This window comes from Heliangelus exortis, chromosome 12 (assembly GCF_036169615.1).
Source record: "Heliangelus exortis chromosome 12, bHelExo1.hap1, whole genome shotgun sequence".
Taxonomy (NCBI): domain Eukaryota; kingdom Metazoa; phylum Chordata; class Aves; order Apodiformes; family Trochilidae; genus Heliangelus; species Heliangelus exortis.
The window spans coordinates 14,599,725-14,627,139 of NC_092433.1; the positions used below are offsets into that span (position 1 = coordinate 14,599,725).

The 27,415-nt window shown below is 48.4% G+C and overlaps 1 protein-coding gene across 3 annotated transcripts in view; it reads right to left on the minus strand.

Annotated features, from left to right (window-relative positions):
• The window catches only part of PRICKLE2 (prickle planar cell polarity protein 2), a 100,055-nt gene that overhangs the window by 9,029 nt on the left and 63,611 nt on the right, over positions 1 to 27,415 (minus strand). For all 3 annotated transcript variants that reach the window (XM_071756209.1, XM_071756211.1, XM_071756210.1), the window contains 6 exons: positions 22,105 to 22,288; positions 10,681 to 10,794; positions 8,826 to 8,963; positions 8,161 to 8,364; positions 5,862 to 6,048; positions 3,094 to 3,957 (listed from right to left, as the gene is read on the minus strand). In XM_071756209.1, coding sequence (XP_071612310.1) covers positions 3,094 to 3,957; positions 5,862 to 6,048; positions 8,161 to 8,364; positions 8,826 to 8,963; positions 10,681 to 10,794; positions 22,105 to 22,288 — 1,691 coding nt within the window. The remainder of the gene's footprint in view (positions 1 to 3,093; positions 3,958 to 5,861; positions 6,049 to 8,160; positions 8,365 to 8,825; positions 8,964 to 10,680; positions 10,795 to 22,104; positions 22,289 to 27,415) is intronic.

Below are 27,415 nucleotides of genomic sequence, written 5' to 3' on the forward strand. Positions count from 1 at the left end.
AAACATGGGAGGAAAGGAGAGGTGCCCTCCCATCAGCAGGAAACTCTGCCCTTTGCCAGTGAACATGGTTAAACCCCATCAGCACGTGTAGCAGAACCAGAGGCAGCACAGACACTCCCATCTAATTCAAACCCTGAACAGGAGCACAAGGAGGGTCTTGGCTGCCTCTGTAACTCAGGTGTCTGCTGGTGCATGACTACCCATGGGGAGACCAGCAGAACAAAGCCAAGCACTTCAAGGGCAAGTGCCCAGGATTACAGTGTCACACCTCTTTACTAACCCGTGAGGAGCTGGCTTTAAAGTGACTAAATAGAGCATGGTTGGTAAGGTGAAATCCTGGGGTCCTACAGGAGGCTTGGTGCCCCCTGGTAAAGCACTGAATGCATTACAAATTAAGGACAACATCTGTCCCTTCTGGCCAGAGGACAGGGAGTACTGTGGCACACACAGTGGTGTCTGTTTTTACTGCTGTCTCTGGGTAATTAGTAGCTAAGTCATAATAGAAACATCACAGCAAAACCTGCTGCCAGGGAGGGGCCAGCTTTTAACATGTGCTCTGCAGGTCAGGGACTGTTTGCCCTTCAGCTCCCTATAAAAAAAAAAAACAAAGAATGTTTCAATGAAGCCATAAACTGTGAGATGGATGCAGGCATCAATTATTTCGCTTTATAAGGTGGAGCAACTGTGCAGCATCAGTAGCTCAAAGGGACCTTGTACCTGGATGCTCAGGAGTTTCTTCAAAGCCAAGGTGGGGCATGAGGGGTGTTTGCAGGGCAAGGAGCATGGGGATGAGGAAAGCTGGGCAGCAGGGCACTACGCCCTGACACCCTCCACCCAAAAACCTGCTCTTCTGCAGACCTCAGCCAGGTCACTGAATCTCAAAATGCTGCTGTTTAAATGGGATGGTAATTGTGTCTTCCATGACTGCACACATGGCCCTGGGGGATCTGCCTGCTACTGCCGCAGTGCCCCCCAGATCGAGCTGAGCCAGGTCCCAGAGCAAGTAAAATTATTAAAATCTTACACATTAATAAAAGTGTTATCACCTCACTGCAGAGGAAATGCTTATATTCACTGCAAGCCCCATCACGCTAAGCATCTGCTGCAGAAAGCAGGAAAGAAGGGAGTCGTTAAGGCAGGCACTGCCTGCAAGGGAACTCATACTTTGGGTATGGATGATGGGTGCCTTTGGAAGGTCTCCATCCCAGCATTTTAAAAAGTGGTTTCTAAAACAAGACAGATTGATTTTCACTCTAATAGGAAGGCATTGCCACATTTCCTGTCTTTTGACCTGTACCCCTGATAACTTGTTACACTTCAGCTCCAAAGCATGCAACAAACCCTCCAATACTCAGACATCGCTCATCTGAACTCTGTATTGCTCAAGGCTTTGCACTGATGAGGTTTACACAACCCAAGTTTTCAGGAACGCGAGCAGCTTTGGAAACGTGGAGCTTTGCTTAAGAAAGCCTTGTTTCCAAGAGCAAATCCCAGCTCCCTCAACATTTCACATCTATTTTCCCTCTGTGTATATCTAAGGCTGTTTGAGAAAAATCCTCTCCAGCTCATTAGCTTCTCCTCTCCCCCTCTCCTTTACCACTTGCCAGTTAGGGAGATCCCGGCTGAACACAGAAATTATTTCACATCTTAGCACAGGGCTGGCAACTTCCCCAAACAAACACACCAAAACCCAGGAGTGGGGTGAGGAGGCATGGGCATAGCAGAGCAAACCTGTCCATCCAGAGCAGAGAGCTGGGGTGCAGCCATGCTCAGCTCTCAGGGCACCAGCAATTCTCACCAGAGCATCCCCAACCCCTGGTGCCAGGACAAACTTTTTGGCAGGGCCTGTAGTGGTAGGACAAGGGGTAATGGTTTTAAATTGAAAGAGGGTAGATATACTCTAGGTATAAGGAAGAAATTTTTTACTGTGAGGGTGGTGGGATGCTGGCATAGATTTTCCAGAGAGGTGGGTTAATGTCCCATGACTGGAAACATTCAAGATCAGGTTAGATGGGGCTCTGAGCAACCTGGTCTAGTGGAAGGTGTCACTGCCCATGCCAAGGGAGGTTGGAACTGGATTATCTTTAAAGGCCTCTTCCAACTCAAACCATTCTATGTGATTCTGTGATCCTATGGTGGGGAGGGATCTCAGGACTGGGTATCAAACACCCTGCGGGCTACTCCCTGCCAGGGTCAGCAAGACAGATGGACTCCATCTAGCAGGGTGGAGGTGGAGGACCTGCCTGAATCCAAGCAACTCTTGGCTGGAACAGAGAAATGTTGGGGGAGTGGCAAAGAAGCAGCAAGGCAGGATCTCTGGTGAGCAAACCAGGCTCAGTGTTTTCTTTCTTGAGAAGTTTTCTGTTGAAGGACTCGGAAGCAAGCAGTAGCTGTGCCAGAGGAACACAGCCATCCAGTACTACAAACTACAGCAGGCTGCAGGGGCTGAGCCTCCCCAGCACCAAGCTGCAGACCAGAGCCCTGCTGCAGACACGTTCCTGCACGCACTTTCATCACCGTGGCCACAGAATGAAACCCAAACACGTTTTGGTGGAGAGGAATGAGAAATATTACCCTGGGATGGGCTCATGGGAAATGGGCTCAGCCTGACAGGACAAACATCTTGCCTGGCTTTTCACTGCAGTGTCTACCAAAGGACTAAGGAAGATGAGAAAGAGAGTCGTGCATAGAAGCAGAGGAATTTCTTTCAACTAGTCATGTGTTCGAGGACTGCGTAAGATGCGAGAGGGGCTGTGCCTTTTTCAAAGCACTGAAAAATATTCCGAGCCCCCAGGGGCAACTGACAGCAGTCCTTCAAGTGCTGAAGGCTGGAATCTGCCTCTGTGTTAGCAGCTGGCCTTGATTTCCCCCTCTTCTTCACAGAAGAGAGCATTAGAGAGCTGGAAAACATTTGTTTTGAGCTATATGGAAAAGTCAGGCATCTCTGAAGCCCTGCATTTGGTAAACAAAGCGAGTGAAGTGAGAGGGGCTGCCAGGAACACCAGGGCCAGGCAGGGAAGCCCATGGCACTGACCTGGGGCACAAGGGACTCCATCACATGGCCAGAGGGTGACAGGAGAGGAAGTGACATACCTGTTGCATTGGAGAGCGCGAGGGACTCCATGGAGCCACGGGGAGTCTGCTCTGTGGGCGTCAGATCCTCGGTGAACTTGAGGGCATTGATGGGGTGGCGGGTGCGGCACTGGGGTGTTGATATCCCACCTTCCTCTTCCTCTTCATACTTGGGGACTTTGAGACTCCCTCTGGTCTCAGGGAAGCTCTGGTTGGACATGTCGCTGTAGCTCTCCTGTGAGCGAAGCCTCCCCGAGTAGAAGTCCTCCCTGCAGTCCTGGATGAAGCTGCCGCTGTGGCTCTTCATGGCCAGCGAGGAGCTCCTCTTTGGGTTGCTAAAATGTTTTGCCCATAAATCCGGCTGCGAGCCCGGCACCTGGCTGGGGCTGTAGGAGGTCCTTATGTTGCACTGGCTGAGAAGCTGCAAAGGGCTTTGGGACTGACTTTGCTCCATTTTGCTCCCGTAGTGATAGAGCTCATCCCGGCTCCTCCACAAGTGCTCCCTGTTCAGGCTTGGCGTCTGGCTGGCCAGGCTCAGCAAATCCATCTGCAGGGACAGGGGGTCCACCTCGGTGGAGAGGCGATTGGAGGTGACCTGCAGCTGGTTGCAGGGGCTGCGTGCCCCCTCCTCACCTTTTCCCTTGTTCTTCCCGATCTTGGCGCTGCGTCGGGACTCCTTGGCTCGCGCGCTCTGGAACGCCGAGTCGGAGGAGTCGGAGCCGTTGGGGTCATCGCCCACGCTGCAGGCCCTGGAGCAGAAGATCTGACCCTGCTTGGGGAGGAAGGGACGTCCCAGCAGGGACTTCTTGCACTGGGCACAGCAGAAGCAGGTCTCGGTGGCGTGCCAGTGCTGGCCATCGTATGTCATCTGGCCCTGGTCGATACCTGGAGGGGGAAGGCACACAGCGTCAGAGGTAGCCCACGTGCATCACTTTGTGCTGACGTGCACCCAGGCTCACTCTCAAAAGCCCTTTAGCAGGGTTTCTCCAGCCTGTGAAGTTAAGCCTGTTTCTAGCTCCTTGCAGGCTGAAGGCCTTTACTTGGGAGTTGCTTGGAAAAGGCAGCAGAACGGAGCCTCGAGCTATTTCGTATTAAATGGGGATATTTCTGGTCATAAAGCAAAGGAATGCAAGAAGTTCTCCATAAAGTCCTTGCAGTCAAAGAAAAGGTATGATGCTTGTTGAAATAACAAAAAGCCACCAGCTGAACCAAAATGAGGAATTTGTGCTGCCTTGGTTATGAATGTGCCAGAGCAGATGACATCCCAGTCCTCTGCTGCTACCATAGTTCCATCTGAACTTTATTTTGGCTATTGGGGCCCATTCTCCAAATGGAAGCAGAAAGAGACAGCCCTAGGGATCTGAGCACACACCTTTGCCCTGCATCCAGCCAAATATCCTGGGCTGCTTCCACTGGCCCCCCCTGGGTTAAGAATTGATACAGAGGGTCTGTCCCCTGCCAGCAAAACCCTGAGGAGCACATGCCTGCTGCACACAAAGTGCTCGTGGTCAGACCTGTGAGCAAAGCTCCTGAGGTTTTAATTATAACATTTATTCACTTGTTTAAGCTGCTGTTCATGGAAAAAATCCCTGTTACCTGAGAAACTGTGCCAAGGGGCAGGCTGGCCAGCACAGTGGGGGCTGCACTACACATGTGCACCCCATGGGCTTGCACACCCACCGCAGCCGTGCTGCTGGGAGGGCTGACTGCAGCTGGTTAATTTACAGATGAACAGGATGTTAACAGTCCATTTTATTCCAAGCTAAATTTGCTTCAGCATAATTGTTGGGTTTTTTTTCTCCCCTTATAATGAGCAAAATGCTTTTACATAGGCTGGAGTACTGTGCTTGTGGACAGGGTGGTGGGTGGGATTTTATAAGCTGCTTTTCTGGTGCCCTGAAGCCATCTTGCAGTAGAGGAGCACAGCCTCCTTACTCTGAGCCTCAGCTACCCAACTCAAACATTGCAAGCCTTAAGCACACACCTCTGATTTATGTGACTGTTAGGCACAAAGCTCAGTGACAACTATGAGCAACTTGCATTAAAATGGCTGCAGCCTCTCCTTTGTTAGAAATGTGCAGACACGCACCAAAATAAGCATTTTTTCCCCCCAAACCTGACAGTCAGCAGGCTCTGGGCGGATGGACAAAGGGAAGGACAGCAGATGGGGGATGCAGGAGAGAAGGCAGAATGCAAGAAGCATTAACAGCTGCTTCTTCACTACTCTGCAGCTGAGCTTTTGGGAAGGATGTGCTGCAGGTCACAGCAAACACGTCCTCCAAGTGCTTCACTGGAGCCCAGAGTTTCCACCCCTCCCTTGCCATCTGGCTGATACACAAGAGCAAAATGACTGTTTTGTTTTGTTTTTTTCTTTCCCTGCAGCCTATGAAATATTTGAACACGTGAGCTCACCTCCATGGACAAAGAAAGGGCTGCCTGCCTGCCTGCAAGCACTTGCAAATGCTCAGCCAAGTGGCAAACGGGACTGAGGAGAGCAGTGAGATGGCTTCCCACTCCCCGAGTGCTGGGAGGACAGCTGTCCCCCAGAATGAAACACGTTTTAAATCATTGTTCTAGAAACGCAGAAAGACTCTGATGCATTATTCCTTTCTGTCTGAGAACAACTATCTGCAGGTTGATTAAAAAAGGGAAACACAAACAATAATGACGCCTAACAAGCAAGCATCTTTCCTCATTAACTCATGTGATCCCTTGGCAAGCCTGGCTGGGAAAAATCTGAGAGCTGAAGAGCCAGGCTGTTTAGAGGAGAAGAGGGTCAGGGCACGTACCGATGTGCTGGGCGCAGGTGTCGCAGTACTCAGCGTAGAGGGACTCGAAGCAGCTGCAGCAGTAGGGCCTCCCATCCTTCATGATGTACCTCTGCCCCCCCAGCACTGTCTCACACTCAAAACAGCAGAAGTGCTTCATGTGCCAGTGCCTCCCTTCGGCCTCGGTGCATTCGTCAGCAAAAATGATCTGGGGAGGGTAACACAAAGGTGGAGCAGAGTCAGTCAGAGTGGGGACCCTGGAGGGTGACACCCACCTTTGTGTCTCCTCTCTGTGCTCCTTTGCTCACACAGCCTCCAAGTTCTATGGCTGCCCCTCCTTTGGGTGGTTTGGGCACCCATCACTTTTTAAGGAAATCCACAAAAACGCAGCTACCTCAGGACCGCATTTGTGCACGGGCTACAAAGTGTTAAGGCAGAGCTTGTAGGAAGGTGTTTGTAAGCCCATCCATCAGCAGGAGGGGTCGATGGGGGTAATAAACATGCTTATATACAACCTATCGATCTGGTGGACTTGTGAAGAATAGAGCAGCCACTTACTAAAACACATTTACCCGTCTCTGAAACAGGGACCCGAGTACAAAGGATGACTGAGGACATAAGAAGTAGCAGCTCTCTGAAAGGGAGAGAAGATGGAGCTACCTGGCTCCATACCACTGCCCCTACCCCAGCCCATGTGCTTATAAAGATGATCACAGTCATTACACTGGTGGGGAAACTGAGGCACAGAGCACTGTTAAGAGTGGTTTGCTAAAACAGTCATCTGAAATGGTTCCAGCAGATGCTTTCTTGCTATCTGTACTTCCCAGTCCCACTCCAATTCCACTCCCAAAGCCAAGCCAGGAGAGGAAGAAGTAGCCCAGCTCTGCTCCCTGGCTCTCTGCCCCAGCTCAGGTCGTAGCAAAAGCGTTTTCCCTGCAGTTCCTCTTACCCCCGAGTTCCTTGTTCTTGCAATTAGTGCCGGATGTTTCAGGGGAAGAAGTGTATGCTAAAGAAGGAGCCTGAATAAAAGTCTTGTATGAGAATTTGCAAGGATAAAATGTACATGAAAAAAAATTACCCAGCCTAAGCCACAAGGAAATAGGGCCAGTCAAATGGTTAGGAGTTGTTTTTTTTACTGGTAATATTACAAATTTAATTGGATACATACGTCAATGTTCTTTATATTTGAAGTGCATATAGTCTTGGATTTTTACTATTACATGCTTGCATAGATGGCATGTGGTATTTTATGGTACACATGGTTATCCACAGTAAGGTTTCCATAACTTTAAAAGCCAGAACAATTTCCTTCACCAGTCTTTTAAACAGAGATTGACACTTGAGAAATGCTCAGAGGTGACTCTCTTCGGCATTCTATATTCGTTTTGTGCTCCATTTGTTCAGCTTCCTATAGCCTGTTAATCTCCTCTCTTAAAGCTTATTTCAGCTTGCCATGTACTCAAACACTACCATCTTACAGGAAACTCAGCACTCATCCCACCACAGGCTTCTTCTGGGAAAACAGAGCACCGAGGACCACCACACACAGCTGGACTAACATCACACTGCACGGGGGGTACTGTGGAACCCCTCAGTGGAACCCTAAGTCCCCCCTAGTTCACTGCATGGAGATGAGGAACCCTCTCAGAACACACCTAAGTAGACTGCAACTGAAAATCCCTGAGAACATAGAATCACAGAATTGTTTTGGTTGGAGAAGACCTTTAAGAGCATCAAGTCCAGCCGTTAACTCAGAACTGACAAAGCCACCACTAAACCATGTGTCTCAGCACTACATCTCCATGTCTTCTAAATGTCTCCAGGTATGCTGACTCCACCACTTCCCTCAGCAGCCTCATTCAGTGCCTGACAACCCTTTTTGGTGAAGAAATTTTTCCTATAATCCAATTTAAACCTCCTCTGGTGCAACTTGAGGCCATTTCCTCTTGTTTTATCGCTTGTTACTCTGGAGAAGAGACCAACCCCCACTTTGCTACAGCCTCCTTTCAGGTAGTTGTGAAGAGTAATCAGGTCTCCCCTCAGCCTCAGTAGCTCCTCGTAAGACCTGTGCACCAGACCCTTCACCTGCCCTTCTCCAGCACCTCCATGTCCCTCTTGTATTGAGGTGCCCAAAAATGAAACCCCAGCAGAACTTGCACGAACCCTTGGCAAAACCAAACCACGATATTTTGCATACACATCTCTACGCAGAGGCCAGGGCAGATGGAGGAGGAATACCATCCATTTCACAAGAAGATCCCACTTGTGCCATCCCAATGAGCAGCATCCCTGGCAGAAGCCGGGCCAAGCTGGCTCTTACCTCATCACAGGCTGCGCAGCGGGGCTTGAGGCACTCGGCGTGGTGCCTGCCACAGTAGATCTTCCCATCTTGGTAGAAGTAGATCAGGTCGACCAGCAGCTCATTGCAGACACTGCAGATGAAGCAGGGAGGGTGCCAGCAAACACCGTGCCCTGCTCGTGAGGCAAAGACGGCCATGTCCCCGCCGTTGATCTGCCCGCCGCACTGTTGGAGAAGCCAGTGTTACTGAATCACAGAATGTTTTAGGTTGGAAGAGACCTCAAAGATCATAAAGTCCAACCCTTGACCAACACCATAAGCTAACTACTAAATCATGTCCTTAAGGACCAGGTTCAAATAACTTTTAAATACCTCTAAGGAGGTGTTCAACGTGGTTGGGCGAGCCTGTTGCTGCTCTCACAGCTGTGCCAGAAGAAGGTGCTAATCCACAGCCCCTTTCTACTGTCTCTTCATCTCTATTTTATGGTTAGGATGTCAAGAACATCCCCCCCTGCATGAAGGCCAGGAGCTGGAGTGACTGCTCCACATACAATATCATGGGGTGCTCCTGGCAGGTACCCCGACAGATTCCAGCACTTGTAGCTGGCCAGAACCACAGGGTGGGAGCTGATCCTGTGAGCTTTGCTTAAATTTGGTGATTTAAAAGTTCATCAGTTGCTACCCACCTGCTCACAGATGGCCCCCGTCATGGTTACTGGGAAAGGCCGGACATTGCCTCTCCCTAAGTTTTCCCTCTTCCTTTGGTTGCTGAAGAGTTTGAGCTCCCTCTTCTCCTCCTCATCCAATGAATTGCAATAGCGGACCTGAAAAACAGGAGCAGTGTTCCAAGTTAGGGGTGTTCCTGGCCAGTGAATTGCATGCTCTGCAAACCTCTGCATTGCAGGTTACACAAAGAAACTGCCTTGGCTTGGGGAAGGCTGGAGAAATGCAGCTGTCTGGGCTTCAGTCAGATCAGAGTTCAGCCAAAATTTCAAGAGGTAGAGATGAGAAGAAAGGGCAAGAGGAAGGTTGCTCTAGGTGTCTAGGAAAGTCTTCTAGGAAGGTGCTAGGTTTCCAGGAAAGTCTTAGAAGTTGGGTTTTCTGGGTCCCCCCCAGCACTCAGACTTATGGTTTTCCTGCTTTCTCCTTATGGCAGAGGTCTTACAGCAGCTTCAAAATATTTTACTTGTATTTCTAAAGCATAGCACATTTTCCCTGTGTAAATTATAGAGTTCCAGCTCTTTGGGAACTGCAAATATTCATCCAGCATGGGGTCAAGTTTTCATATTTGCAAAATCTCTGCATTGGAAGGTAATATGGAAATAAGTAAAATAAAAGTATATAAACAAGGAGTGATGCAATTTCCCCAAGGCTTATGAAACAATTTGAGGTTTTCCTGGCTATTTTCATCCTGCAGGCTTAGCTTTTGGCTAAAAATTGCATCTCAACAGAGAATAGAACTGAAGAGCCCAGGTGGCCACGTGTAGCACCAGTGCCCAGTCCACCCCCCATTACTTTGGAGAGCAGGCTCAAGGACCTGAGCAGGATTATACACGTGAGCAACCAACATACCTTAAGGAGCAAAACTGATCATAAGGGGGAACCGGATGCAAAAATCTGCCAACCTGCAGAAAATACATGCAGGGTCGTGCCTCCAGCTTGCAGGAGCATTCATGTGCATTTATTCTTATGCTTTTCAGCAGTGGGTTTTCCCTGGCTGCCAGGGAAGGCAGGCGGGCAGGTTGGGGCCCGAGGGTGCTGAGAAGAAGCCCCTGCCTGGCGCCTGGAGCTCCTGAGGCACTGGCAGAGCTGTGCTGTGCCTGTGGCACCCAGCCACGGACAGGCAAACTCGTTAAAATCCAACCTAGATCAAACAAGTTACCTGCATGTATTTTCCAAAGCGGTTTCTTCTGAAAGCAGCATGAAAATGGTTTTCTTTGTTTACACAGGGAAATGTTGTGGGCTACCAGAAGGCAACGTTCTCACTGGTGAGAACAGGATGTCAAAGACCAGACCCTTTTTGCTGCCTCACATCTTTCTTCCAAGGTGTAAGGAGGTTTATTTACTCTGACTGCTCTTGACTCAACCTCTGGCTTGCTGGGCTCTCCCAGCTCATGAGGCTCAGCCCAAATGAAACCCCTCCTCAGCACATGCACTCCCATTCCCAAGGTGAGCTGGATGCAGCACCTGGGAAAAGGCTTTTGCAACTCTGGATCTGTCTCTAGCTGATCTCAACACCATTTCAAGCCATTTTAGCCTCCAAGGGCTATGAAAGTGCTTGTAGTTCAAAGAAGTGAAGAAGGATGATTTTCAAAAAATTAACTTTAGAGAAACAAACAACTGTCCGGACCTCCAGCACAATCCAAGTGGGTAGTAAAGATGGCACTTAAATAACAACATGACTAAAGTCTAAGTAAATCACCCCACAAAAGCAGAAAGGAAGGACCAGCCACACTTCCAACAAGAACAAATTCAGGATCTGCATCCCCCTCCCCACCCACAGCTCTGATACCTGTCCAAGGACACATTTTGGATACTGACCTCATTGTCATGCGGTGGCAGCTGGTGCAAAAGCTGCTTTATGCGAGATTTTTCTCCTGGGCTGTTGACGTAGGGGACCTTGTCCTCGGGCAGGCAGCTGTAGTACTGATGCACCTATGGAGCAAGAGAGGGGACTGCAGTGGGGCTTCCTGGCTGAGCCCACCTCCCCATGCCCAGCCAGCAGCCACCCCCTGAGCCATCAGGCACTGGGGTCTTCCCGATGATTCTGAGCATGGAAACGCAGCCGGGTGCTGCTTCAACTTTCCTTTTCTCCTCCAAGGAAGAGGGGTGGAGGTGCTGGAGCTCATTACCGTTTGCTGGGTCAGGCTCCATAGCGTTAGCATTTTCCACCGGCTGCGGGGATGTGTCGGCACCTGCCTCAGCAGGGGAGGTTAAAGAGGCTGTGCCCCGGCAGCCTCTGTGTTCCCGGCTATCTCAGTCCCCCCCCACCTCCATCAAAACCCTCCAGGCTCTTTTTTTTTTTTTTTTTTTTTTTTTTTTCCTGCAGCAATTTGTAGAAATAAACAGCAGATAAAAATCTTTTGGAAGGCTTGGCTTTTCCCTTTCGTCTCAGAGCGTGTAATTAAAATCAGCCATTAAAGAGGAGGCGGCGTGGTGGGGCACGGTGTGCCCTGGCGCTGGAGGAGCCCGGTGGTAGCTTGGGGAGGGAGGAAGCACACCCTGAATCCCAGCGTCTCTCCTCTGACTGCCACACCTGGGATGTGCAGTCAAGGGCCGGGCCACACACCAGGATGGGACTCGCTGCCTGAGAATCAGCTCCAAAACAGCCACGGTGATGCTGAAAGTCTTGTGAAGAACCAGGAGAAAAGGTTAAGGTAGGGGGGAAGCTCGGCTGGGATCGGGAGCCTCTGCAAGCTCTGGATGGGTCCAGGTGCTTGGGCAGGAGCAGAGGGCTGAATGACTTCCCTAAATCTGCTCTTGGCTAGTGAGAGGCAATTTGTTTTCCTGGTGCATACAGCCTTGTGCCTTTGCTGTGGTGGGGCTAACCCCTTGAGATGCTCCCAGACACTGCAGCGATTCCTTTCAGAGCAGCTGCAGGGCTTTTCCCCAGCAACATTTGCTTTGCAGTGGCTTCTGATCACCTTTTTCCCCCCACTGCACATTCTGGGCTTTGGCCTAGAAACCTCAACCTCAACTGGCTTTCCCTAGAGAAGCTCTCTCTGCCAGAGCAATCCCATGGCACAAGCTATGGTGGGTCATGGGGAGGGACAGGGACACAGAGGCAGATCACAAAGGGCTGGCTGGCTGGCGGGGGAGCTGCTAACAGGCTGCTCGGGAGGCTTCTATAAGGGGTTACCTTCAACAGGAAGAAATCACTTTTAATTCCAGACTAAATATCCAAAGCCTTATTTAGGAAGAATTACTCTGCATTTCAGCTGGCTCCCTGGTCTCACTCAGAGCCACGAGAGCTGCTCAGTGCTTGCAATCGCGTTTCCTCTCATTTTATGGTTCCCCCCCAAATAGACCCAAACATCCACCATTATCAGGTTTTGTGGAAAGGGAGATTTTTAGCAAATATCCACCCATAGCTCAGCAGTGCTGATGACAAGGGAACTGAAGGTCGTGAAGCTGAGGAACACGCTGAGCATATGCTACAGCAAAACCCTAAATCTGTTTCAGAAAGGCACAGCAGAAACAGACCCACCAGCTACAAAAACTGTCACATTAAGAAAGGCTGCTAAGCATTTTGTTCTGTTAAAAAGAAAACAAACTATGTACATTAGAATACTTACTTTGCATTTATAAAGCATCCTTCATCCAGGGACATCAAAGCACATTAAAAACACTTAAACTCTTACAACATGCCACATGAGGTAGCAAATACACGCACTGGAAAGAACTTTCTGAAGCATAAAGGTGTTAAATGAGCTCCCTGAGCTAATGCACTTAGCTCATAGCAGAACTTGCAGCTGAAAATCTCGGCAATGCCCCAGCTGCCATGCAGCTTGTCCTGGGCTACCAGGCTACCCCGCTGCACCTTCCCAGCCAGCACAGCCTCCTGCTGACTGCTCTCACATGCAGACAAGGCTTCTTGTTTTTCCTTTTTCTCAGGTTGGTTAGTTTGTGGTTTTATTTCTTGCAATGAAATTTTTTTGCCCACTCAGTTCCTAAAGTTGGCAGAGACCAGAATTTTTTTTTTTTTTCTTTTTGAAGATTCGCCAAATTCCATCCAGTCCCTAAAGCAATGAGCTGTAAGACGCTCACCCTGGGTGGAAAGCAGGGATATGAGTTTATCCCTTTGGCAGCTTGGGCACTGTCTTCCTGGAGCCTGATGTGGTGGGATATACATGCTTCCACTCCTGCTTCCACTGGGAAGTTTTCCATTTAGCCTCAGCAGGTCCGCAAGAACTGGCTCCCATTGCACCAGCAACATAGCTCAGCAGGGATGGGCAATTTGGTTTGAAAAGCAAAACAAAATAAATATAACAGGCTCCAACTTGTGTTCTGTTGCCTGAAATAACCTGAAAGGGTTTGCTTTGGATCCATATCAGCAAAGGAGACCTTTAAGGAGGTCCCCTTTAAGGAGGGGATGAATGGAAGCAGCTGTCAGTCCTTGCCCAATGCCTGCAGCACATCTCATGGGAATAAAGCCCTTTCCTCATGTCTCTTGATGGCTTCCTCTGCTGTTGCCTTCACAGCCAGCATCCCGCCTGGGGACACCCCTGAACCAGGGGTACACACAGATCCTTTCACATGGGACATTGCTCCAAACCCAGGAGGTCCAGCCAGAGTGCAGGTGAAGAGCAGGATGTCCCTTGCCTGGGCTGATGTTAATCCAGGCTTGTGCAAATATACTGTCTCATCCATCACTGATTCCCTGTGGGATACATCCAGCTTCCCAGACAGGCTGCCAGCATCCCCTGACTGCACTCAGCTGTCTGCCAGCAGCAATTCCCACCTCGGGAGTCAGCAGACAGTGGTTGGGTTCAGTAAGGAAAAATAAAGATGGCAAGGGGGATTTTCAGATAAATTCAGCTTTTCAGGGGAAAGGCCTACAGAAAACGTTAACTCACTGGAAAACTAAAACTGCTCAGTCTGCACTTTGCTTTTGTACAAAAGGTCACTGTTTTCCGTGAAAATAACTCCTCCTCTGCCCAGCTCTGGCTGGGAGCACACATAAGCCTCCCATAGCTAATGAGCCTTGCAGGGCCACCGTGGCCAAAGGGCCTGATACAGACACCCCCCATCCCCTAAGTACCAGCAGACAGCTTCTCAATGACCTTACAGGCTCTGCAACACAAGCTGCATCCAGATAAGGAAAACAGTGTGGGGCAGTGACCCAAGACAGCTAACATATCCCTTTTAAATCATGTGCTACCTTTAACTGTTTTATTATTAAATACTTCTGGCTGTACAACACAGCAGCTCCACATCCTGGTCCTTTCCCTAGCAACAGATCTGCTCAGCCCATGATTATCCTAACAAGCATCATTAGCACACACCAGTGGGGCTGGGCTAGGTCTTGGCCTCAGTTTCCTCACCTGCCCATCTTTACTCTGACCTCTGCTCACATTTGGATAGGAGAAGTCCCGGAGGAAAGTAGAAAACATCAAGCTGAGTTAAAAAAAAAGGCTTCAGGCAATATCAGGGTCTCCAGTGCTATGGGGAAGGGCTGGCCAGCATGCTGGAAGCCAGGTTGGCTGTAAATCCTGGATCCTGTAGCCAGGCAAGCCCTGTCCTGCTTCAAGGAGGTCTCCCAGGTGCTCAGATGGGCTCTGTGTCACAAAAACCCAGCACAGGAGATACCCTCCATCTCACCTTCGAAAGAGAAATGTTCAAACACCAAGTCCTGCTAATAAAAACTCATACACCTTTTGGAAATTATCAGCTACTTGGAGCTAAAAAGGGGAGACAGAAAGACAAAGACAGATAAACAGACAGAAAGCAAGAAAGAAAAAAAGAAAGAAAAAACAGGAGAAAGGAAAGAACATAACATAAAACAAGGGCAGGAAAAAGCCTTTAAAGTGGAGCCAACTTTATTCAAAGGCACTGAGGAAAGTAATTACATTAGTTTACGAATGCCTTTGTGTTCTGCAGTCTTCCTAGGTTTGGGGTGTGTTTCCAGTTTAACTTTGACAGTTTTCAAACCTACCCCATCCCTGCTAAATAAAGGCAGGACTGGCAGCTTCTTCTGGTAGTCCCAGGGGTGACCAAAGACAAAATCCACGCCAGAACATTTGTGGGCAATGCCTTACACCTTCTCCTAGATGGAAAATTTTGCAAATGACCTGTGAGTCTAAGCAGTTGATGAAGGATCTCTTTGATCAATGAATTAAAGGAGGCGGAAGGGAAATATCATGTTTCTTATGCCATGAGTTGCTGTTGGGAAACAGCGTTTGGTTGTACTCACTCCAAGTACAACACTCCTACTGAAAGCACCCACCAAACCGGGCTGTTGGGGATGACTGTACTGCTGGGATGGACTACAAAGGAGCACGAGGTGTCCTGGTGTGGCTCAGCTGATGGGTGTCGACTTGCTCAGCTGTAACAGCTCCAGCTGGGCAATCCCTCCTGGCTTTCCCAAAACCAAACAAACTGCAAGGCTTTTGCAGAGAGGTCTGTGAGGGCAGTAGGTGCTGGTCTGTGTGCAGCACAGCGACTCAACACTGTGGCCAAAAGGCCAAAAAAGTTCCCCAAAAAAGGAACTGTGGAGGGGTCAGCACCACTCAGGCACAGCGCAGTAAACCACACAGCAGAGTCTGTTCAAACCCCAGGCATGCCAGCATTCTTTGACATCCCAGGAGAGCATCATTCCCCTGGGACCCTTTCACAGCTCACCTGACCCCACGCAGGGATGTACCACACACCCGCGTGGGGAGCTGCCCACACAATGATGAGCAGAGCAGTGGCTGCTGGTGCACATCTGGGTGTGCTCATCCACGGTCCTGTCTGCTGGCTTGCTGCACTCCCACAAGCTTTGGCTGGAGTGGGAGGAAAGTGGCCAGCAGCTCCAACAAGCCTGGGCTGGCCCAGGCAAGTGGGACTGCTCCTACCCAGCACTGGTTTTTAACCACTTGTCAGGCAGTAAATGATCCTTTATACTGAGCACTTAAAATAGACAGAGAAGCGAATCTGGTGTCTTCAGTACTTTTCTCATTCTTGCTGGTTGCCCTTGGAAAAGTAAAGAGGGAAAAAAAAAAACCAGAAACCAAGACCAAGTCACAAGCAAAAAAATGCTCTCAACGTGTCTGCGAAATGTTGCGAGTGCTTGTACACGTAGGCTCACACATGAGCTCTACAGATGACAGCACGTGTAAAACTGGAAAGCGGGTTCCACGTGCTTTGGCCCCAGTCTGCACGTCCTCCTTTTCCACGTCCTTTTGGATACAAAGCACTTATTTAGTTCTTGAAGCAAAACAATCCTTGCAGCAAGGCCAGATGCTCCAAAACAGAGAAGAGAGTGGGAAGTGCTGGCCAGGTCTGCAGAGCATAGGGATGCAGCCAGGCACGCACCCCAGGAGGGTGCAGGGGTCCCCCCTGGGAACCCCCCCAAGCTCTGGCAGGGACAAATTTGTTATCACCCCTGGCACGTGGCCCTAGGACACAGATGCAACCCCGGCGCCGGACCGCCCGGCACCCCACAATGCTGGGTTTGCTCTGGGAAACCCACTCCTGAGTTGCAGGGACAAAGGCAGGGAACAAAGGAAAAATCATTTTCCCCAAGTGCTATTTGTTCTGGCACAGCCTGTGCCTCATTTGAAGGAAGGCTGTACATCCACAAGTCTTAAGACTTGTGAAAGTGCCTGCCGTGCTTTTTCTTTTTCTCTTTTTTTAAAGCAGAAATCAAATTTGGACTCAAAGGAACCAGAAAAGGCCCCTTTTTCAAAAGCATCTGAAAGGAGGCTTTGTGCTGCTGCGAGGTACTGACCAGCAGAGCTGCAGCACCAGCAATTATAATGATCATCTGCTGCATTGATCATAGATAATAATTCTCCTGGGTCTGCCACTTAAAACACTCTTGTACTGTATGTACTACAGTAGCAAAGTAGAATAATGCTGCAGCAAGGAAAAGCTGTAATTGTACACTGGAATAAAGCTCCAGGACAAGTTTATATTGTGCAGTCTGGGATTTCTCTGTTTTCTACTCCCTGCCTCTTACCTATGCTGCCCACCACTTGGCTACTTCTAATTCAAGAACCAAGCAACCCCCACTGGGTAGGTGGTTTTGTTTCTGTGGCCCACCAAAAGCATCTGATTCCCTCCCTCATAGCAAGATTGTTCAAGGATTAAGTAATTTTAACAATCTCCACTGGCTCACAAAGCAAAAACCCAGAGACATGGTTTTACCACTTTTTTCACCCACCTTTCCCCCAGCACAGGATGCACTCACACCTCCTTCATTCTCTCTGCTCCAGGGCAGAAGAAATAGCTCCAGGACCTCTCAAATCCACCCCAGCTGCCCCCAAGCCACACAGCACATAAGCATCGCATGGGGAAAAATCATTTTATCTTGGGAATTGCAGCTCCCTCCGACTGGCAAGCATTCCCCACGGTCTGATGCCTGGAGGCTGGATTTAGACAGCTCCGGCCTTGAAATAAGAGCCGCTAACTGCCGGGCTATTTAGATACTGAAAGAGTTCACTGGGGAGGTGATGGACTTACCACTACCTCAAAGTGAAATTGGAGAGCTTTTAAAAATGTGCTGAAACGCAGGTTTTGGATAAAATACTGAAGCCTGCGTGTGTGCAAGGGGGTAGAGCTTGAGGTGGCTGCAGCTTCTGGCGCTGTGTACATGAGTTATAGCTCCTCTTGGCTGCCCATTCAGAGGGCTCTGCTCTCAGGATGAGGACCAGAACCTCCCAAGGAAGGTAGAGATCTTCATGAGGTTCTTATTCTTCCTCTACCTGGCCATAAATTAGCTTACCTGCTCCCCACAACTATGCAGGCTTGCTTTGGTCTCTCTTGCTCTTTCCTTGCTGCATGCAAGACTTCAGTCTCCCGAGGAGTGAACCGGTTTCCTGAACTGAGCAAACTTTCTTGAGCAAGGGCTCGAGAAAGGACAAGCAGGTAAAATGCACTCAATCATGACACACAGGCAGAAGTCAGGCACACATCCCCAGAGACAGCTGGCCCAGATAATCTCCTTTCTTCCACACCAAGGTGGTGAAACTGGGTATCTTTAGGTAAGGTGTAAATGCGTGTTCAGTGAAGGTTCATCTCTGCTCTCCTTTCATGACCTGAGCAGAAACTGCTGAAGCCTGGAGGTTTTGTAATTTGAGCCCTTGCTATAGGTCTTGCAAAAGATGCAGAAGAGGAGTCAACTCCTATGCTAGCCTGTGAGTAAATTCCCTGTGACAGCTACGAGTTTCACACCAGCTGCAAAGCTCTCGAGGTCCTACCTCTGTCACCTCAGAGGAAAATGGTCCCCAGAACCCTCATGATACTAATTTTAGCTCAGATGAGGTTTTCGTAACTTTTTAAGTAAGTCAGTCAGAGCAACTGTGCTGATAGGAAAAGAATTACATTCTTAGGGCATATACAATGGTCTTTAATGGATGGAGCCATACAGAAAGCCACATTACAGTTGAAGTAGAGCCCTGTCTTTTGTTTAATTGGAAATCCGTGCCTCTAACCAGCTGCTCCTATTATTGAGACACAATAAAGACAGAAATCCTCAAAAATCCCTTGTATTCAGAAATTTGAGCTGGCATGTTATAACTCCTTTGGATTTCTCCAAACCACAGACCCAAGGATTTCAAGGCTGTGCATTCACATGAAGTCACACATGCCTTGCCTAAAAATGTGAAAAACACATCATAAAAGGGCTTATTTTTAAACATCTGCCCTCAAACTTATGTCAGTGCAAGAAACATCCAGCTGCCAGCCCCAGCAGACAAACTGGCTCCCGAAATTACCTTCCCTCATCTTCACAGCCAGGCCTGGTCTGGGATTTTGCTTTGCTGAGGACACATTTCTAGTGGGATCTGCCCATTTCAAGGCTTTTGCACTTACTTATCGAGCCACTGAATGGCAGTCAGGAAAAGAGGGTATTTCTCACAGCCCATGTCCTTAACTTCTTCCTCACCTCCTGTACAGCCAGCTCTCCTATTCCCATCTGCATCCATATCTTCCAGAAGTCCCTCTTCTGCAGTCAAACTACTTCTCATTGAGGTTCAGTGGGGTTACAGCCCACAGGAGCCTCTTGGCCATGCTCTGTAGCTGACTGCTATTACAAGTAACTATATTTTCTAATCATGTTGTAATTTATGGAGCTCAGTCTTGGGTTTTTACCTGCTGATCTCCCTGCTGGCAGGTTGCCACCAAGCCTTACACCTCTGATGGTTTAAAACCTCTTCCCATTTCCTGCCTGAATGGATTTGGAGCCAGTTTGTAACTATGTTCTTTTGCCAAAGTTGGAGTTGGAATAACTGCTCTTCTTCCTCTAATGCAGAACGAGTCATAACCCTTCTATTTCCCAGGCTGAACTAATCAAGCTCTTCCAGGCTCCTCAGAGAAATAACTTTTCCAGTGTCTTTCCAGTTTATACCCCTCTTTCTTCAGCAGATGTCATAAATTTTAGCCAGTTTTCCAGAAGAATTTTTACCATACTTGATGCAGTGGTATTAGAGCATTATTTTTATTATCATTTTCATCCCTGTGCTATAAAGCCAGTCAGAAATATTTAACATTTATAGCTGTTGCACAGTGGTAGACTACTTTGTAGTCCTGCACAGCAATAAGAAATTCAGCTCCATGCTTCAGTGCAGTGTCTGGATCATTATCTGTAAATACTGGACCAATGCTTTTTTTCCTTCAAGGAGTGGGCAGTAAGTAACCAATACAATTTTCACAGAGCTGACACATACCAGAGAGCAGCTGATGCCTAAATTAGTGTCCAGGAATCCAGTGAGACCTTGTGGGTTTGTGTTGATTCCCCTTGAGACTATACTTAATATTTTAAGCTACAGATTGGAGGGACTCTGCAAATTCTGAAATTAACCTACTGTAACTGCTGAAAACTGATGTCATGTTTGTTGGCCAACTTTCCCTCCATGAAATCCTGTAAATTGCTGTGGTGAGTGAGACGTGAATGCTGTCTCCCAAGAACAGTGAGGCAGGAAGGCTGTCATCCAAGTATAATAAGAAAACTGCATTAGTCTTTCAGGGGACCACTTACCTCCCCAGCTCATACACTGTGTCAAGATTTTAATAAAGTAGAATATTGCAGAAAAAGTTGTTTCATTTCATCTGTTTCATGTCAAAAAAATACACCAGCGGAAGGCATAGAAAAATTCCCTGCCTGCAAACCTGTGTTTTCAGCCCAGCCTCGTGGCAATGTCCTCAGCCTGAACAGAGCCCACCAGCTGCTCCACAGCACACATCAGCCTTCCAGAGGCTCCACATCACGTACACAGCCCTGACTCATCGACCAGACAGCCACATGTCTGTCTGCAGCCTTGCACAGCTCTATTAAGATGATACAAAGGTACCTCCTACCCCTTCAGGAAGCATTGGGCACCGTGCTGTGCCCTGAGACAGCTCCCATCCCTGCTAGGCACCTAGGTAGGCAACTCCTGGAGAAATTCAGGGTGATGCTCTTCACTCAGGGACAACCCCCAACCTTGCATGGTGGCTCTTTCACAGCTCTGAGAAGCCACACTTTGCTTTTGTCTCCTTAGAGGTTCAGATGATGTGTGAAAGATCCCAAAAGGGCTGGTGGATGACCTATGCTGGAAGGATTTCAGTGCCTATCTTAGAGGCTGCTTAGGGCTGCTCTTCATCTCCATGGTGATTAGAGAAGGTCTGAAGTGGTGAATCTGCTAAAAGGCCCAGCAAGGCAGACAGAGGAGTGTAATTAGAAAGGGGGTGTTCACACTGAGGAGTAAGAAACAGATGCTGGAAAAATGTAAAAATACATTAACCTGAGTAATTCATGAGATGTCAGTATCTACTGCTAGAGCTAATGGACTTTTATTTTCTCTTGGGCATCCCAAAGTCCCCAGTGGCATGTTGTTACTTATAAAGCACCTGAGGGACCAAAGAAGCATCCAGGTCTTCTGGAATATGTCTCCACCATTCTGGAAGAGTTTCACCTACTGTCTGCACCAGGCTGTACTCATCAGAGACCACATTTACCTGGTTAGGTGCCACCTGTCACTAAATATCTGTATTTCCACCCAAAGCTATGGGGACATGGGCCAGCTTGGGTTCCAGAAGCCATGGATATGCCTGGACAGAAGGTGGTGCTGAGAGCAGGTGGCACCAGCTTGAGTGTGGTTCTCCAATGGGACTCCTGAAACCCAACTGGTTCATGTCCCCACAGCATGAAGAACCAGCATAACTACCTCAGAACCATCTGCATTTCTCCATACGTCGTGTCTTGTACTTTCTGGGAGGCACAAAGGGAGACTCTGACATAAGGAAGGTGACAGAAAACAAAGCTGCTGCCTGGTTTGCATGGAAGGATGTCAGCAAGTGAAACACACAGTGCTGCAGAGCTTCAAGCAAGCACTGAGCAAGGTTTCTAAAGACAGGAAAAAGAATAAATAAAACAAAACAAACAAAGGGATTTTCTCTAATCAGACAGATAATATTTACAGCCTACAAGTGCCAAAATATTTCAGGAAATTCCTAAGCCCTTCTTGAGTAAAAGCTCAGGAAAACACGATACTTAAGGATAGCAACTACAACAGTATGAATGGAAGCTTTCCACCCTCTCCCAGCCTCCTTACACAGTTTAAAATGATTGCCATAGCAATTATCAATACTAAGCTCATTTTGCCATCTCCTCTGCAAGTTAAGTTTTGAGTTGAACATGTAAAAGATCAGCATAAAACTCAAACAAATCACATAAACTGCAAGGGGCAAAAACCAATGTGTGCCCTGCACAGACAGCACGAGGTGTAATTCATCCCATTCAATTCCTGCACCAAGAGCCCTGAACATTATCTGAGCAATTCCTTCCAGTGAGGCACAAATATTATGCTTGAAAAACTCAGTCCTGGGAAAAACAGACTTTGGCTGACTCTGACTTTTTCAGAGTCAGCTACAAGGTGGGGCTGCCTGCCCTGGACTTGCCACTGAGCAGAGTGGCCCAGGAAGGCAGAACATAAGTGTTTCCTAGGGCCTTGATGCTTAAGTCCCACAATTTTTTTTTTCACATGAAACATTAGTAGGTACATCTCTATCTGTTCCTTTGCACAACCACATCAAACCCCATCCTGGAACCCCTTTTGCTTCTCCCCTTCTCAATAACCAATTCTATCTCCAGATGCAGAAAACAACAAGTCCTGCAAGGACTGCATCTCTGGTTTGTTTCATTGGAGCATCCAGACCAGACCTGTCTCTGCACCCAGAAACAGCCACATCCAGCAAGTCTCACACCTGAAAAATCAGGGCACCTATTTCCAAAGAGCATATTAAAACAATTTATTTCAGATAACTGGGTGGTGTCATCATTACCTGCTCAGGTTTCAGGCCAGGGGGCACCCATGCATACTCTTCCAAGGCACAGCCCGAGTCATCATCAGAAGTTGAATTCCTCTGGAAGTCAAACATGAGCTTGGTGACTGTCTTTTCCATCTCCAGAGGCATAACGGTTACAATGTGCTCTTCCTGGGAGCACTTACAGTGGAGGCAAATCTTCCTGCAAGGTGAAGAGAGAGGAAAAAGAGGTGAAGCTGTGATTTGCACTTTAAATAAGAAAGCAAAGTGATTCCTTAGTCCGTATTTGCTGTAACAAGCCTTAGCAACCCAACCAAGTCAGACTGCCGAGTTTTTGGGGAGATGTAATTGCTCGTCCCTTCATTGCACCATGAGGAGCCTTTCCAGGGGCTACCACAGGCAAGGGCCAGGTGGCCACCATGTGCAGATGGGTGCCAGCCCACGACTGCAGAGCAGTTACTGAATTTCGAACAGCTGAGCACTTGCCTAGTACAGAAAATGGTGGATTGACTGGGAAGCTGTGAATGACAAGGTTCTTTAGCACGTTGGTAGCATAAATTTGCTTATTAAAGTAGCATAAAAATTGATTACAGTCTGAACATATAAAGCTAAATTAAATTAAGGCAGGCTACAAAAAGCCACAGTCACACTACAACGGCATCTTAACCACCCGGCTCGACAACACGTGCCACGGTTTAGTGGCACACCAGCTCACACACTGCCCCTGAGCAGGGTAGGGGGTGAAAAAGCTCCTAGAAGAACTGAAAAAAACAGCTCATGTGTTGTAATTTAACAGCCTAACAGCCTGACTCACTGCAAATATTGCTTCTCAGCATTTTCTTGTAAGGGTCTGATCCTGCAGCTGGTTGTACGGGGGAGATCATCTTCATGGGCTTGAACCTGAGAATTTATCAGCAGGGCTGCAAGGACATCTCTCCCCTTCACCAAGGGTAAGAGCAAAGGACTAAACCTGACTGAAAAAATTCTCCAGCCCCCTCAGAAGAGGTTAAAGGGAAGGCTGACAAGTTTCTTGCTATTTCTGCAAATGCAATGCTCTTCCACAATATGGGTCAATAGTATCTATTTTAAAGTAACCACGCAGGATTCTGAATTAATTTGCCCTAATGAAATGCTACTGACTTCTGAGGAATGAGAGATGGCTTCACTTGGGCAGGAAAAGGGAGACAGCTCAGAAATAATAAGGTGCCAAGCAAAAGGCGAGGGAAAAGTTGCTGGTGCCCTCACAGGTTTCTCTGCTATAAGATAAAGCAAAGAAGTTCAAAGGGTGGCAACAGTTAAACACTTTTTCAAACACCTTTCCTTCTTTTTCACCATTGCATAGAAGCCAGCGAAACACACCAGTGCTCGGATCCAGACTCGAGTCTAAATTTCCACTTGGCCGTTACAGCACAAAAAATGCACTCTAGCAAAAGTCAAGAGGCTCCGTTAAGTCAAGCCAGGGAGATTTTCCAGATTTTCCCATTTCCTGCCTTTCATCAGATCTAACCCACACAGCGACCCCCGTGCATCCCCGGCGTCTGGTTTGCGTCCAGGCGGAGAATCTCGGCATGGCCTCAGGCTGTTACCTTAAAAAACAACCAGGGCACCATTTCATATGAATACTTTAATTAATCAGCTACTGTGGAAGGGTGCTCTGCTTCAGCAGAGCTGCTGGTTTCTTTTGCCCTTTCCATCTCAATTCACGACACGATTAGAAGCAGCTCAATATGCAACAAGATGCTAAGAATAATTAATAGCTCCAGAGCCCCAGATTCTGCACTGGAGATAGTTATTCTAACGGAGTTTAGGGCTTGTTAAACAAATTCTGATTTCCAGCATATCAATCACCAGCTTCAAAGGGACACAAACCCAACAGTTCACGCTTGGCTAGCAGCAACACTGTGAGCACAAGTGGCTTGATGGGGAAAAAGCCAGCACAAAAGCTTCTGCCCTCCTACCTGCTCTAGACACATCCCCTCCAGGAGATGGAGGATGCCAAGAGAGGCTCAGAAGTCTTGGATTTTAATAGGTGAGAAAAATCAGTGAGGACTTTAAATAATGGTGTTGAAGAGTTAATGATCAATTAGACCCCAAAGATGACTCCATGTGACCTCCATCCTGCAACTCACACCATGCACAGCCAGGAGTGCGAGGACCAGGTTGAGAAGCTGATTTACACTCACTCTCAATTCCTGTCCCCTCCAAGGCAAGTGGGTTCCACCATCAGGTGACCTCTCCTGGTCAGAAAAGCAAAGGATGAAAAGGACACAGGTGGCCTGTCTACTCAGCAGTGCTGTCCCCTTGGCAAGGACAATGGGCTCTGTAAAAACTTAGCACCACTAAAACCTGAGCATCTCCAGGCATGGGGTTTCTGCCACCTCCCTGGGCAAACTGTAGAAACATCAAGATCTCACCCCTGAGATATTCAGCTCTCTTTCTTTTCCCTCATTAAAAGCAGAAGATTAACAGCTTTAATTACAAATATTTTCTTTACATTAGGATATATTGTTTCATGGGAACAATACTCAGTGTCCTAGGAGTGTCTTTCCACTCCTTTGATACCGTTTCCACGACTTCTTCACATAGGTCTCACTCAACTTTATTTTATCGTCTTCCAGCTTGCTATAATTAAAAATAATTCCCCATAGTAAAAACTTAATATGAAAATGTACATTTCAAATACGAGATGAAATTGGAAAAGCAGCATCCCCCCCACCACACTCCAAGCAGACCGTTGTGCAGTGAGATGATGCACGTGCCTGCGCTCGACCGTGCAAAGAGTGACCAAAGTGACAACGTGATGTGGGTGCTGATGCTATGGAAGAGATTTCATGGGTGCTGGAAAGGAGCGTGGCCCAGCTGCTCCCACCAGCCACAACTCATTAATCATCAATGTGGGAAGAGTGGTGGAGCCTGGAGATGCTCAGAACAGCAGCACGCCATCTGAAGGGTGCCCCAGCCTGGGTGGAGCATTCATTCCTGAGCCTTTCTGCCTTGCTCTCATCCCAGAGAAGGGTCTGCAAACTTGTCTTGGGGAAGTACCAGGCCTGGTGATTAAGAGAGGTGTCCAGCACTGGGAAGGACAAAGGATTGGAGATATTTCAGTGCTAAAAGCTGGGAACATCCTGGAGTGCCACTGGACTCCAGAAACTGAGGGTTGGCAAGGAGAACCCCAGGAATGTTGCGCTTCCCAATGAAGAAAACCAACAGCAGCACCAGCTTTGGGCACAGGGGGTAAATAAAGGAGCTGTTAAGCAGCTGCAGCTTGTGGACAGGCAGGAAAGGAGAGAGGGAGCAGGCCAGCAGCCTGGGGTCATGAGCTGGGGAGCACCTGGCAGGGCTGCTCGGCACGGAGCTGCCCTGCAGCGAGGCCGGAGTGGTTGGGAAACAAATGGGGAGAGAAAGAACATCTCCTGGTGTCAGATTTAACCAGAAAGGGGCCTGCCTTGAATTGATTTCACATGGTAAAAAGCAGCAATGGCTCAAAAACAGAATGAAAAATTTGTTCTACTCAAGGCCAGCCCTTTATGCGATGAAGTTACAAGATGGATGTATTTTGTTTTGCAATGGCTGAATGGCTGCTTTTCCGTGGTGTTCCTGGCCCAGCAGCCTGTCTTCTCCTCTGGCTCTAACCCTCATCACTGGTTACATCCCCACCCATCCACTATCAGCAGGAGAATGGTGCAAATTGGACCCACCGCCCCATGCCAGCTACCTCCTTACAGACAAAACCCAGCACACATGGGCAATTTAAAGCAAACAGGGCCAAACACACCAAATGGAGAACCTGGCTCCTGAGTCCCTCTTGCTTGGGATACTGAAGCATGTTTCCAGGCCAGGACAACTCACATACAGCTTGACATGAGCCCAACTGACCTGTGAGGTCCCTGGCACGAGGCAGTCCCTTGTTGCACACCATGATTAGCAAAGCACAGCCTCTGCCATCACTGGAGCCCTTTCATCATACCAACAGCATCAACAGTAAGTTAAACCACACTGAAAACATGAGAGCCATGCAAGAGGCTCTGGAGAGAACCACGAGTGTGCCTCCAGCTTTCTAAAGAGAGCCAAGGTCTCCCTGCTGTGAAAAAAAAGCTATGACTCCAGACTGGGAAAGCATGAGCAGAGCTAAAGAGACAGAGAAGAGGGGCTGGGGATCTGCCTGCAGGAAAACCTCCTGGCCACAGGGATCTTCTCTTCCATCTGTGGCTGCCAGCTCAGCTGGGTGGGCACACAGGACCTAATGGAGACACCACCACCAAACCACTGTCCAGGCTGGGTACCATGGCTGGTTTAAGAAAGGGCAGTGCAAGACCCCAACACCTCCTGGCAGCAGCAAGGATGAAGGCAGTTGAAAATCATGTCAGAAATGTTGAAATTCCTCCCAGACAAAGGAGGAACTCAGTAAACAGCCCCCTTACCACTCCCCCTGCACTGCTTATCTCTGCTTCTCACTTGTTTCTTCTGGGATGGAAACAAATGGGCTGTAGCAGGGAGCAGCCCCATCTCCAAACAATGTGCTGAGCAGGGATGCCACAGCCACAGCCAGGCCATGCAATGCCTCTGCTCTGCTCTGTAATAAAGGATTTGCATGCATTTGTGCACACATTAACATGCAAGATTGGGAATCCTTCAAAAAGCAATTGTCTGCTCAGCTCGGATGGGATGTGTAAAGCAAAGGGGTAATTCCCTTCCTGCTCAGCTTAAGGCATACACAGGAGCCTGATTTTTTTCCAGCATTGTTCCATCATTCTGATTGCAATGAGGCTTTTGGGTCAGTCGTCAGTAAATCACAAGACTGCTTGGAAATAGGAGAGGCTGAGGATTTGGGGCAGCTCATGTGAACCCTGAGCCTCTTAACAAGGGTTTCTTAATATCCCTGGCCTGTTATCTCCTCCCCTCATTTGAGAGCTAATGAGGCATCTTTCCACCCTCAGCGAGCTCCAGCTACACAGACCTGTTTCTTCAGACCCCACAGGAAAGACAAACATTTTTTTGAAACTGAGAAATTAACACAGTCCTTTAGTCCTGTTGGAAAAGCCTGGCAGCTTCTCTTCATTATGGGCACAGCTCAGATGGGGAAACAGAGGCACAGGGGGTACCTACAGGCAGCACCCAGCCATGGCTTCCCCACTGAGCATCAAAGGAGCCCCAAGCTTTTGTGCTCAAAATAGACAGCTGAAGCTCTGCCTCCTTCTCCAACTTCTCTAACACTCTATTTTGAATCAAACTCTCCCAGTAGCCCCAGGTAGACACTGCCCATGGCCCCAGATCCCACAGACCTCTGCTACAAAGTGGCATCTCTCTGGACAACACATTCCTGTGATTT